The 13841-nt window shown below is 46.8% G+C and overlaps 1 protein-coding gene across 1 annotated transcript in view; it reads right to left on the reverse strand.

Moving 5' to 3' along the window:
- KDM6A (lysine demethylase 6A) overlaps positions 1-13841 on the reverse strand; it is a 298231-nt gene that overhangs the window by 120654 nt on the left and 163736 nt on the right. Inside the window, exon 6 of the mRNA XM_065404627.1 lies at positions 1955-2075. Within this exon, the coding sequence (XP_065260699.1) occupies positions 1955-2075 (121 nt within the window). The remainder of the gene's footprint in view (positions 1-1954; positions 2076-13841) is intronic.

The raw sequence follows: 13841 nt of genomic DNA on the forward strand, positions 1-13841 counted from the left end.
CCCAAGAAGTCTGCATTAACTTCTGAGTATATTACAATGGAAAATACTGAAGTAAATGAACCAGTCAGGAAACTACAGTTTTTATGTTCCCAAGTCTATTACACTATTAATTTTCACTTTTTAGGAACAGCAGCAAATACTAGAAAAAATGCAAAATATGAAGAAAAATAAGCAGATTTGCAATCAACATAGCAGTATAACATCAGTTACTTATGTCACAAGTTTCAGAATCAGCTTTGTTACACATCAATTTTCCTTGTTACATCACAATTAAATTCAGTGACAGAACTATATCAGATGACTCAATGGTAAGAGTTTAATATTCAGTTTCTATAAACAAACAGCTTTGTTTTTCTAAAAGTGAAATGCTCAAAATTTTCTCACTGTATAATTAAAGAAAAATTAATACTTCCTTGTAAATTAACTGTTACATTTTTTCTGTGCCCAAACCATTCCTTAAAAAAATCCCTCCAGTCCTCTCTTCTTTTTCTGGCCTACACTCATAGGATCCAATGCCATGTGCATGCCACAAATACAAAGGAATAGGGCAAAATGGTACAGCATTCAAGCCTACTCATGATCTGCCAAACCTCCAGCCTTTCCCAGTCCTGCTTTGTCACTTTATTTCTTACTTACAGACTCTCTCTCTCTCGCACACACACACACACACACACACACACACACACACACACACACACACACACACCCTTCTCCCTCTAATCAAAGTTACCCACTCTGCCTGAGGCTCATGAGCTGGGATTTCCTCTCCTGACAGGGAATGGAAAGCTAGTTGCAAACGTGTTCCTGGGTATTACAAAGGTTGAGGCAGAAGTACTCCTCTGATCAATGCTCTACTTCCCTCTTTGATGATGTGCTTCAGACAGATGCAGAATACAGATCTGAGGAAAAGTAAACTGGCAGAAAGTGGAAAGCAAAACAGTTCTACATTCCCAATGCCCAATATTTTTTCTTATTGGTTTTAGGCAAGTTGAGTTACAGAGTGCAGAATGAGATAAAAGAAGAACAGATATATGTATAGACTCAAGAGGGTTTAATATACAGAAATATAGCCTTAAAATTACATTTCACGTTCAAATATTTTCTGCCCTGCAATGTGGATTTCACTGTATAATATGAAGTTCCTGTAAAAAAAAAAAAAAACTTCCTTCTTCCAGGACAGGTGAATTTAAGGTTACAGGTTTGTACTACAGAGTGAGAAAAGGAAGGACTGGAGAGAGCAAGAGTGAACAAAACAAATGATATGTAAGGAGAGAAATTACAGAAGGAAACCAAAGAATGGGGCAGGAGGGGGGACAGAAAAGGAAGGAAACAAAAGAAGACGCAGAAGTTGGGGGTGGGAAGAAGTATTCTACACTAAGAAACAGTTTCTAACTGATCAGACAGCGATTTCTTTCCCTAAGAGGTCATTCAGGCACTAGGAAGTGCAAGAGTAATCAGGATGTGTTGTCAGGTAGGAAAATTGTAACAAAATAAAAAGATGAAGGGGAACTGATTTTATTTTGAATAAATGCTTCCTGACTGCACCAATTCCTAAACATTTCCTCTTTGTTTTCAATGGGGGAGACTGAAAGGAGGGAAAGATCTCTAGAACCCCAAACTGCCAATGTTAGTCTCTCCTTTACCATCCTCTCTATCTCCCTTCTATACACTTTCCTTCCCCGTGCACTGACCCAAGAATTTGTACACTCAATTTAAACTGCTGGAATGCCAGTGCCTACCCACAGCTTTGTCAGGCTTTTCATTTGGCACTTAAACACTCTCTACTGTTACCCTCTCTGAGAGACTCTACAATTACTAAAATATTGTGTATAAGTATACTTCTACTTTCAAAATTACGATATTACTAATGTAAACTTATAGATTATTTGCAGTTTTAAAATGCAATGAAATTTGCAATAATTGCCAAACAGAATTTAAGAATTTTAAAACCTACCTTTAAACTAGACTCATAGTCTGTATTCACTTTGAACATAAGCCCAAGTCGCAAATGAATTTCCTTGGCTCGACAAAAGCTGGGATCAACATAAAGCACCTCCTGAAATGCTTTAATCGCCCTGGAAAAACAAACATTAAAAAATTGCAACATTTTATGCAATGTTACTTTATAATCAGTGCATGTTATTTATTTATATTACATAGTAAAAAATTAAAAGCAGAAAATTGTTACGGGTAAACACATCAAGATCAATTTTATGTAGAAAGATGGTAACTTCACTTTTTTGTTGCATAGTTTTCAGTGTTTACTTCAAGTGTTAAAAAAAATCTGTACTTCTAACACCCTAGTGGTCTACAGATCGAACTTAAAAGTTGAACTCTTTCCATTCAATAGGAGAAATTGCATGACATACTGTTTGTTTTTGATTAACATCCCAATTTTTTTCATTTCAGAAAAGTTGGACAAAATAAGAACAATTGGTAACAAAATTATTATAACTTTTAACAACAACAAGGTGTAGATGGTCTGCTCCACCTCTGCCTCTGCTCCTGGCTGGTTACAACTACCTGGGAGCAGAAGCTGCTGGTGAGAGTAGGAAGACAGAACCAGCATTAAAAGTTCAGGAGTGATCACCCACCACTCTCACAGTGGCCTCAGGCATCTTCATTTACAGAACGCTGTCCCCCACTCCTCAAAACACACCCGACCAGCTACTCAGTTGCCTAAAGAGTCAACTGCTGCCCAAGTTCTCTCTCCAGCATCAACCCCCTCCCCGCCAGTTGCCCAAGCATGCTCCTATACTTTTGCCAATTCCTCCCCTCCCGCCCCCCAGCCCAATACGTGGACAGTGTGGTAGGAGCAGGATCCTGTTTCTCTTTTCCATCCTTGCATGCTTTTGCTATTCCAGAAGTGAGAGGAGGGTCTGATTTTACTTCCTCATCCTTCCCACGCCTGCTCCCACTCATGTTGGAAGGCAAAAATCAGTTTGTAAGAAACATCACTTGAAGCTACACAAAATTTGGCAACTACAGTAACACAGACTCAGGATATCATTTCCTAGACTATTTTTATTCACAAGACCTGTCTACCTTAGACAGATGGTAAACAGAAAAACTGTACACAAGCAACTCCACTTGCAAAACCCCTCTGCTAAGGTACTACCGGCTGCCTTTTACCCAAGAAGTAGCTCACTCTGATTCTTGGTTGCAGTGTTATTGTAGCTGTGTTGGTCACAGGATATTAGAGAGACAAGATAAGTAAAGGCTTTTATTGAACCAACTTCTGTTGGTGAAAGAGGAAGCTTGAAAGCTTGTCTCTTTCCACCAATTGAAGTTGGTCCAATAAAAGATATTACCTCTTCCACCTTGTCTTTCTGGCTCTTGGTGTCAGTCCTGCCCTTGGTGCACTATAACCCTGTCTACACGAGGGAAAAATTATGTTTTGTATCTAACTTGTTTAAAGATGTTTTACCGATATATTATCTAGCATATTAAGTAATTGGCCCATCGACTTTAACAAGGTTTTAGCTGGTAACTGTAAACATAAGAATCCCAGTTACTTTTCCTAGTCTAGACAGAGTCTGTAGGACCTTGTATCCTACCAGTACTCTCACCTGAGAAGTCCCTTAGCCAAAGTCATGATGAATAAGTTTCCTCACCATACTGGCAAAAATGTACTCTAATTCACACCAAGATACAGGTTCACACTATGCAGGCATTTTTACCACTGCCTCATTTAATCCTGCACTGGAGCTGCCTGACTGGGCACTGGAGATGAATCACCGTTCAACCTTCCTATGGAGTTAGCCATATTAAAGTAAATGAATTAAAACTGAAACATGTATTTCATTATAAACATTACCCATATAGTGATACGATCTTTAATTACACATACTATTTTTTCCCCACAGGAACCTGCCTCATCCAGTGCACAAAATAGACCTACTCTAGGGATCAACCAGGGTTGTGTAGTGAAGGAAGCTGTCGTCTGTAGAATCCCTGCCTCATTTGTTGCAGAAGCTGGGAGGTGTGTAGTAAATAAGACAAGTGATTGCAGGAAGAGAGAAGACAGTCTCATGGTTAAGACAGCTGAAAGCCACTCTGAAGAACTGGATTCTAACTCTGCCTCTGCCATACAGTTTCCATGTGATATTAAGCAAGTCACTTAAGCCAAACTTTTCACAGGTAGTCACTAATTGTGTGTTCCTCATTTTCTGGGTGGTCGACTTGAGTTTCTGGGGTCCAATTTGCAGAAGTGCTGAGTGCTCATAGCTGCAACTGAAGACAATGGGATCTGTGCTTTGAATATATGAAGTGGGACAGAATGCTAACTTTGAAAAAATTAAGTCAATGTGTCTTAAATTGGGCACCTAAAACCAGTGGATACCTTTGCACTTAAACTCCGTGTCAGTTCCCCATTTCTAAAATGCAGATAAATCCCATCTCTTCTCACAAGGGTGGTGTTACCATAAATTCATTTCTGTCTATGAAGCACTCAGATACTGTAAAAAACGGTTACTTACCTTTTTATAACTGTTGTTCTTCGAGATGTGTTGCTCATATCTATTCCAGTTAGGTGTGTGCGCGCACCGCGTGCACGGATGTCGGAAACTTTTACCCTAACAGCTACCCGTCGGACCGGCTGGGGAGCCCCCTGGAGTGGCGCCGAAATGGCAATCTATATAAGCCCCTGCCGGCCCGACCCCCATTCAGTTCCTTCTTGCCGGCTACTCCAACAGAGGGGAAGGTGGGGGGGAATGGAATAGATATGAGCAACACATCTCGAAGAACAACAGTTACAAAAAGGTAAGTAACCATTTTTTCTTCGAGTGATTGCTCATATCTATTCCAGTTAGGTGACTCCAAGCCTTACTTTGGAGGTGGGGTCAGAGTCAAGGAACCGCAGATTGAAGGATCGCTCTGCCAAAGGCTGCATCATCCCGAGAATGCTGGACGATGGCATAGTGGGACGTGACGGTATGAACCGAGGCCCACGTGGCAGCCCTGCAGATTTCCTGAAGAGGAATGTGTGCCAGAAAGGCAGCTGATGGCGCCTGAGCTCTCGTGGAGTGAGCCGTAACAGCAGGCGGAGGGACGTTTGCCAGGTTATAGCAAGCACGAATGCACCCGGTGATCCACAAAGATATTCGTTGAGAGGAAACCGGGGCGCTTTTCATCCGCTCCGCAATGGCGACAAACAACTGGGTTGTTTTACGAAAGGGCTTTGTCCGGTCTATATAGAAGGCGAGTGCCCTTCTAACGTCGAGAGAATGGAGACATTGTTCACGTAGGTCAGCATGCGGTTTCGGGTAGAAAACCGGTAGAAAGATATCCTGGCTCACATGGAAGCGGGACACCACTTTTGGTAGGAAGGCCGGATGAGGTCTTAGTTGGACTTTATCTTTATGAAAGATGGTATAGGGCAGCTCACAGGTGAGAGCGCGTAGTTTGGAGACCCATCGAGCGGAAGTGATGGCCACTAGGAAGGCGACCTTCCAGGAGCGATAGAGAACAGGTGGCCAGTAGCTCGAAAGGAGGGCCCATAAGGCAGGAGAGGACCAAGTTGAGGTCCCATGCAGGCACGGGTGGCTTCGTTGGAGGATGGATTTTCTCTAGGCCTTTGAGAAAAAGCCGCACGACCGGGTGTGCAAACACCGAACACCCCGCTGTGCCTAGATGGAACGCAGAAATGGCCGCAAGGTGGACCTTAAGGAATCCAAAGGCTAGGTGCTGGTCCTTTAAGGACATCAGGTAGTCCAAAATGCACGAAAATGGAAGCCTGAAGCGGGGGCACCTGCCTCTGAGCATACCAGCTGGAAAACCTCTTCCACTTAGCCTCGTAGGTAAGCCTAGTCGACAGCTTGCGACTTTCCAGAAGCACCCGCCTTACCGAGTCCGAACAGGTGCGTTCAGCCTGGTTCAGCCACAGATCCTCCAGGCCGTGAGGTGGAGCGACTGAAGGTCCGGGTGTAGGAGACGACTGTGGTTCTGGGATATGAGATCGGGGTCGAGAGGAAGACGTAGGGGAGCCTGAATTGACAGGTCCAGCAGAGTCGGGTACCAACACTGACGCGGCCAGGCAGGGGCTACCAGTATGACATCTGCCTTGTCCCGGCGGATCTTGAAGAGCACCTTGTGAACCAGCAGAAATGGTGGAAAGGCATACAGCAACTGGCCCGACCAGGTGATCTGAAAGGCGTCCGCTAAAGAGCCCGGGCTGTGACTCCGGAAGGAGCAGAAAACTGGACACTTTCTGTTGGTCCACGAAGCGAACAAGTCGATTCAGGGAAACCCCCAGGTGCGGAAAACGGAATGGATGATATCTGGGCGTATGGACCATTCGTGAGTCAGAAAACGCCTGCTCAAAGTATCCGCCAGGACGTTCTGGACACCCGGCAGGTACGAGGCCTGAAGGTTGATGGAGTGGACTAAGCAGAAGTCCCACAGAGAGAGGGCTTCTTGGCAAAGCGGCGATGACTGGGCTCCACCTTGCTTGTTCAGGTAGAACATGGCCGTGGTGTTGTCCGTTAGGACTGCTACGCAGTGGCCCCGCAAGTGGGGAAGAAAGGCTTGGCAGGCGAGGCAGATTGCCCTGAGCTCTCTGATGTTGATGTGTAGCAACAGTTCGCTCTCATGCCATAAGCCCTGCGTTGTCAGGGTGCCGAGGTGGGCTCCCCATCCCAGGGCAGACGCGTCTGTAACCAGAGTCACAGTGGATTGGGGGGGATGAAACGGGACCCCGGCACCCACCATCTGAGGGTCCAGCCACCACTGCAGGGAGTCGAGTGTGCACTTTGGGACTGTGAGGACCATGTCTAGGCTGTCACGTCCCGGTCGATAGGCAGACGCCAACCACGCCTGAAGCGGTCTGAGCCTTAGCCTGGCGTTTTGCACTACGTATGTGCAGGACGCCATGTGACCCAGCAGTCTGAGGCAGTGCCTTGCTGTGGTGGTCAGAAACTTGCAGAGGCTGGTAATTACGCCTGCTATAGCCAGGCGCCATGCTTCTGGAAGGAAAGCTCTGGCTTGGTTTGCGTCCAGGACTGCTCCTATAAACTCTATTGTTTGAGTAAGGGCGAGGACGAACTTGCTGAGGTTTACTATGATGCCCAAGGGAGTGAACGTGTCCATGAGTAGGCGTACCTGTGACTGCACGTGATGAGGAGACCGGCCCCATATAAGCCAGTCGTCTAGGTACGGGAAGACGTGTACGTGGTGTCAGCGGAGAAAAGCAGCCACAACCGCCATGCACTTGGTAAAGACATGGGGGGCTGTGCACAAGCCAAATGTGCGTCTTGCCCTCCACGAAACGGAGGAAACGTCTGTGGGGCGGGATAATAGAAATGTGAAAGTACGCGTCTTTCATATCGAGGGCGCCATACCAGTCTCCCGGGTCCAGTGAAGGGATAATAAGTGGCTAGGGAGACCATACGGAACTTCAGGTTGACAAGTACTTGTTGAGCTCCCTGAGGTCCAGAATAGGTCTTAGGCCTCCCTTTGCCTTGGGTACAAGGAAGTAGCAGGAGTAGAAACCCTTGCCCCTGAACTCCTGAGGAACTTCCTCCGCTGCCCCTAGGGCAAGGAGGGATTGAACCTCCTGTATGAGGAGTTGCTTGTGAGAAGGGTCCCTGCAGAGGGATGGGGGGGGGGGGGGAGGGCGGGTTGGAATGGAACTGGATAGAATATACTGTTTGCACCGTGCGGAGGACCCAACGGTCCGAGGTAATATGGGATCAGGCATGGTAGAAACGGGATAGATGATTTAGAAAGGGATAACTGTCCTGGGTGAGAACTGGTAGTCCGTCCTCTGGCGCACCTTCAAAATGGGCGCTTAGAGCCCGGAGGTGGCTTAGACTGTCCTTGGCCTTGTCCAGGGGAAGGACGAGACTGTCTACGTCGAGAGTATCTACCTCTGCGACGAGAAGGGTCCCGCCTCGGTCTCAGAGGGAAAGGACATTGCTGGGTGGTCTGTGGCCTAAAGGGCTTCCTCTGAGTAACCGGGGTGTGCATACCCAAGGACTTAATGGCATTTCTTCTGTCCTTTAAGGTATGCAGGCGGGAGTCAGTTTGATCCGCAACAAGCCCTGGCCATCGAAAGGGAGGTCCTGGATGGTATGCTGAACCTCGGGCGGGAGGCCAGAGGACTGGAGCCAGGCATTCCACTGCATAGCGATTCCCGACGCCAGGGTGCGCGCAGCAATGTCCGCAGCATCGAGGGAACCCTGGAGGGAAGTCCTAGCAACCAGCTTACCCTCCTCAGCAATAGCTCCCAGTTGCGTACGAGCTTCTGCTGGGAGAAGGTCTTGGAACTTAAGGACCGCAGACCAAGAATTAAAATTGTACCTACTGAGGATCGCCAGCTGGTTAGCGATCCGCAGCGAGAGACCCCCAGTAGAATAAACCTTTCTCCCAAAAAGGTCCAGGCGTTTTGCGTCCTTTGATTTGGGAGCAGGCCCTTGCTGGCCCTGTCTCTCCCTGGCATTTACCGCATCTACCACAAGCGAACATGGGGCAGGGTGGGTAAAAAGATATTCATAACCCCTGGTGGGAACAATGTATTTTTATTCCACCCCCTTAGCTGTGGGGCGAATGGAGGCCGGGGTTTGCCAGAGGGTCTTTGCATTGTTCTGTATGGTTTTGTTCATGGGAAGGGCCACCCTGGAGGGCCCTTCTGGGCCGAGAATGTCCACCATGGGGTCCTCATCCTCCACAACACCCTCAATTTGGAGGTTCATATTGAGGGCCACGCACCTCGACAATTCCTGGAGGACCCTAAAGTCCATAGGGGGAGGTCCAGACGTGGACGTGCCAGCCACAGCCTCGTCAGGGGAGGACGAGGATGACTCCACTGGGAGGACAGGTGCAGATGTAACATCCTGATCAGACATGGGTGGCTCCTCCTGGGGAGCTGGAGTAGCCTCTATCGCAGGCGCTGGTTCCACAGTTTCATCTGTGTCAGGAGGAGGACGGCTAAGGGTTGCCTCAGGAGGCCTGGCACTCGAGCGAGACAGTGGCCGGGCAACCGGGGGAGCGCCCTGGACTTGATGGTATGCCCAGGGTGTCCAAAATTGCCACTGGGGTTGCCAGTGGGCTGGTGGAACTTGTCCGATGCTCCCTGGGTGAGAGTGAGGGATGTCCAAGACCCTTGATGCTCTCTCCGACCTGCCAGAAGTGGATCGGGACTGGAACAGCCAAGGGGGGGGCGATGCGGGAGTGGATCAACGCAGGCACCGAGTCTTTTGGCAGATGCAGGTCACGCGGTGATTGGCGCCGTGAGGCTGATCATGACCGCGACCGGTGCCAAGCTGGCGAGCGGTGCTGCGACGTTGAGCGGTGCTGCGACCGGGAGTGGTGTTGAGCCAGAGAGCGGTGCCGTGCTGGAGAGCGGTGCTGCCGTGGCGATCGCTGACCCGGGGATCGGGAACCCGCAGCTCGTCGGTCCGAGCGGTGCCGCGAGGTCACAGATCAAGACCTGGACCTCAAGCAGGACCAAGTATGCGCAGTCGAAAACGACCTCGAGGGTGAACGGCTCCGAGGTTCGAGACCGCGGGACCAGTGCCGCGAGTCATACCGGTGCCGTGAGTCAGACCGAGACCTGGGACGGTGCCGGGACTCAGAACGGCGCCGGGACTCAAGCGGGACTATTGCTTGCTTGCCCTTGGATGGCATCGGGACCCGAATTGGGGCTGGTGCTGGGGCCGGAGGCACCAGAGCCGTCATCTCTATGAGACCCCTCGCTGCCTCGAAGGTGTCCGGCGTGGAAGGTAGAACAATCTCTTCTACATGCACCGTCCCGTGTGGAGGGGTGGTCTGAAGAGATCAAGGCATGGTGACCTGATCAGAGGTCAGTCCAGGGTCTTGCACCGTCGGGCCCGTGGCAATTGTCTCGAGCCTACGAGAGGGTCCTCCCACCGCTTGCTTTTTGGCAGCAACCGGGGAATGGGAATGGTGCTGAGGTGGGCATTTTTGGGGCCCGGGATATCGCCGGTCCCGAGATGAGCGTGGGAACTTCTGCAGTGCCGGAGCCGGTACCGCCGGAGGGGTGCTCCGCACCGAGGCGCTCGGGCCCGTGTCTTGAGAGGGCCACAGGGCCAACTCCATGAGGAGTTGCCTAAGACGGAACTCCCTCTCTTTACGCGTTCGGGGTTTGAACGCTTTACAAATTTTGCACTTGTCTGCTTGATGGCCCTCCCCCAGACACCTGAGACAGGAATCGTGGGGGTCGCACATAGGCATGGGCCTGCTGCAAGACTTGCAAGGCTTGAAGCCCTGAGAGGGCATGTCCCAGTCGTTGACAAGACCGCCCTCTAACAGCTAAACTACACTTAATAGTATAGAAAAGCAATTAACACTTACTAACTACTAACTATTTACAATGAAGATAAGAGAATGTTAGGGATAAGAACACTTGAAAAGACAAGAGACCACTGTTCCAACAGCCGTCACAGGCAGTAAGAAGGAACTGAAGGGGGGTCGGGCCGGCAGGGGCTTATATAGATCGCCATTTCGACGCCACTCCAGGGGGCTCCCCAGCTGGCCCGACGGGTAGCTGCTAGGGTAAAAGTTTCCGACATCCGTGCACGCGGTGTGCGCACACACCTAACTGGAATTGATATGAGCAATCACTCAAAGAAGAATGATGAGTACCATGGAAAAGCCCATAAGAAAAAAATATACTATTTTTTTGTTCAGAGCAGGATTTGACTACTGTGCAGTAAAATAAGGTCTGGGGCCACACACTGAACAAGGAGGAGTAAACAAATATTGTTCTGTGCACTGTATGAGGCAGGCGTCCTGTGGAAAAAACAGTATGCAATCAGGTAATTAAAGATCAAACTCCTAATGCGTGAGTGTAAGGAGGCCAAATTAAGGCAACCGTAATACTGGCATTTCCTAACTTTTGAATGTTTGACTTTGCAACCTAAATAAAGTTCTTTTAACAGTGTGTGTTTGGCCATGTGCACTTTTTTAAAAAAACCTAGAAAATTAAATTGAAAAAATATTGAATGCAAGGGAGACAGGCTCCCTGCTCTCAGTTCCAGCACCCTGCACTATCCCAACTTGGAGAAGCCATCATCGAAGTCCAACTTCATCCCAGTAGCCCCGGGCTGGAAGAAGCATGCTCACTAGGCTCTGTGGGAATGATGCATGTGCAGTTCTGTCATACACAGGAGCTGTGAGGAATGGAGGATGCTCAACTGCTCTGTGGGGATGGCTCATGCACAGGGTGGTCACATGAAGGAGGCTGAGAATGGCTCGAATGTGTCACGTGCCCATGGAATCTTCAGAGATTTTAGCTGTTACAATCGAAGAAGTCTCCACTGAGCAGGTGCAAACAGGGATTTTTCAAAGCCTTATAGTTTGGTCAAGTAGGGGTGGATTTCCACAGGAACAGCAAAAGGCACTTTCCTGACACAAAGGGCACTCTATGCCAAATTTCAAGTCCCTGCTCTAAAACATGGGCATGCTGGAGTTTTTCAAAGAAAGGGTTACAAGAATTTTTCAGCATTGCAAAACATATTTTCCCCTGGCCTCACATTTGGAAACAGTTGACCATTTTGGCTGAATTTTGAAGGGGTTGCGGGATCCTGAAGCAGACACCCAAACATTTAAAGTTTAGCAAAGTTATAAGCAACTAAAACCAGGGTCTTATAATGGGAAGTGTTGTGCAACCTTCACAGGCAGTAATACTAACCCTGCCTATTACTCTATTCTTAGAGCTAGAAGAGAAACACATCACTACATATTATTAAAGTAAATCTACCTGGTTATTCCCTTGAAGTCATAAGTATGTTTGTCAGAATTGCTCTTAAACAGCTGTCTTACTCCAGTAAGGAACGCTGGTTAAAATATTTGTTTTTAAAAAATAAATCAAACACTAGTAATGCTGCCAGTTAGACCCAACAACTTTGGGAACATCAGAACACCAAGATGAAATACAGATACAGTTCAATTCAACTAGATGCCTATGGAATTTGTTATTTCTCCTCTGTTTTACTTATCGAGTTACAGGTTTTAATATGATGCACAGGGCTTTAAGAGCTATTGAAGTCAATGAGAGTCATGAAGCTAACTTCCTATTCACTTACTTGACAACATACTATCCAAAGTATACATTTATTACACGGATTAGTCTACTGCAGTGCTTTAGTTTATATAGACTTTTAGATTCCTGTAAACAAAGCATTAGCCGTAAAAGGGAACTCTCTCCAACCCAATGAAGTATTCACCAAAATAAATACAGTACTGTAAACCAAAGGTTAGGTTGGTAAAATGATTCTTCAGAGATGATCACAAATAACTGGACGTTATGTAAGATGGTGTAAAGCCTTGTTAGAAATGTATTTTTATAACATTAAGTATAGAGTAAAAGGGATATGCCCAATTTAAATTGAGAGGAAGATGTGCTAAAGCTCACTGTCTGCACTGTACCAAATGGTTTAGCATTATACACAGCTTTTTATGTGTTATAATTTATTTTAAATTATTGTTCCAAATCTAAATTAAGAATGGGTTGTGTGTGTGTCACACTGTTCTATGAATATCAAAGAGATACATATACCTATATCCTGTTATAATGGATTTTCAACGATGTCTTTCCTCATCCCAAAATTTATTTATAGCATGAATATTTTTAATTATCATAGCTAGGGTACTAGGATCAGCTATAACTTAGACTGCCAAATAGTTCCCCTTTCAAAAGCCTCCGGCCATGGCTACACTCGAATCTCCAAAGCGCTGCCGCGGGAGCGCTCCCGCAGCAGCGCTTTGAAGTGTGAGTGTGGTCGCGCGCCAGCGCTGGGAGAGAGCTCTCCCAGTGCTGCAGGTACTCCACCTCCATGAGGGGATTAGCTTACAGCGCGGCTCCCAGCGCTGGGGCACTGTTTACACTGGCGCTTTACAGCACTGTAACTTGCTGCGCCCAGGGGGGTGTTTTTTCACACCCCTGAGCGAGAAAGTTGCAGCGCTGTAAAGCACCAGTGTAGCCATAGCTTCCCTTGCCACCAACACATTTTTAGACAGTTAAGGATTTTTTGAGGCTAAAAGTAAAAAATATACAATCCTCTTTTGCTCAAATATAGTGCTGAAAGAACTGATTGCAAGATTTGGACTTTCTGCCTAAGTGAGAAGATGTATTATTTTGAAGTGCCTTTTAATATTTCAGTGGAAAGTAATTTTGATTTAGCAGTTAAAGGGTCTTTAGGGAAAAAATGTGCTTCACTCATTTGAAATAAGCTTTGTTCTTTATAGGTACTGGTACAGTTAAAAACAATCTGTCAGTTAACTAAAAGGTAAAATGTGATCCACATGTGGGCATGGATATATATTTTTAAAAATAACAACGTTTAGTTAAGGTTTTCAAATTTAATGAGGCAGGGGTTCATAGGAGAATGCCTCATATAATGCGGTGTTAAGTTGTGCACTGAATGCAGCAGAGAGTTACAACGGCTCATTTAGCATGCATAGAATTGTGTGGTAAACTTTATAAGCCCTGGACATAAAGGTTTGTGCCTACCGCACTAATTAAAGAATGCAAGGTGAACACACATGAGGAAGGTGGCCCTTGACATAGTATACAGCTAATGTAGATTGGACAATAGTGGAGTTTAGTGAAAGTGTGCCCAATTATGGAATTTTTTTCTCTTAAAATGCAAATCCATTAAAAACTAAAAGTTCAGAATGCTTATATAAACACATAAAAGCTAGGAAATTCCTGGGACAATGTTGCACATTCAACTTCAGTTCCGCCCCTTGATGCATTACAACATGGACTATGACCATATGCAAATATCTCAAATATAAATGCCCAGACAAAACCCGACATTATGCTTATAGTAAAAAGTACATATCGGTAACGTCACAGTTAAAAATATTACAGGACTGTT

Source organism: Emys orbicularis, chromosome 1 (genome assembly GCF_028017835.1).
Source record: "Emys orbicularis isolate rEmyOrb1 chromosome 1, rEmyOrb1.hap1, whole genome shotgun sequence".
Lineage (NCBI taxonomy): Eukaryota > Metazoa > Chordata > Testudines > Emydidae > Emys > Emys orbicularis.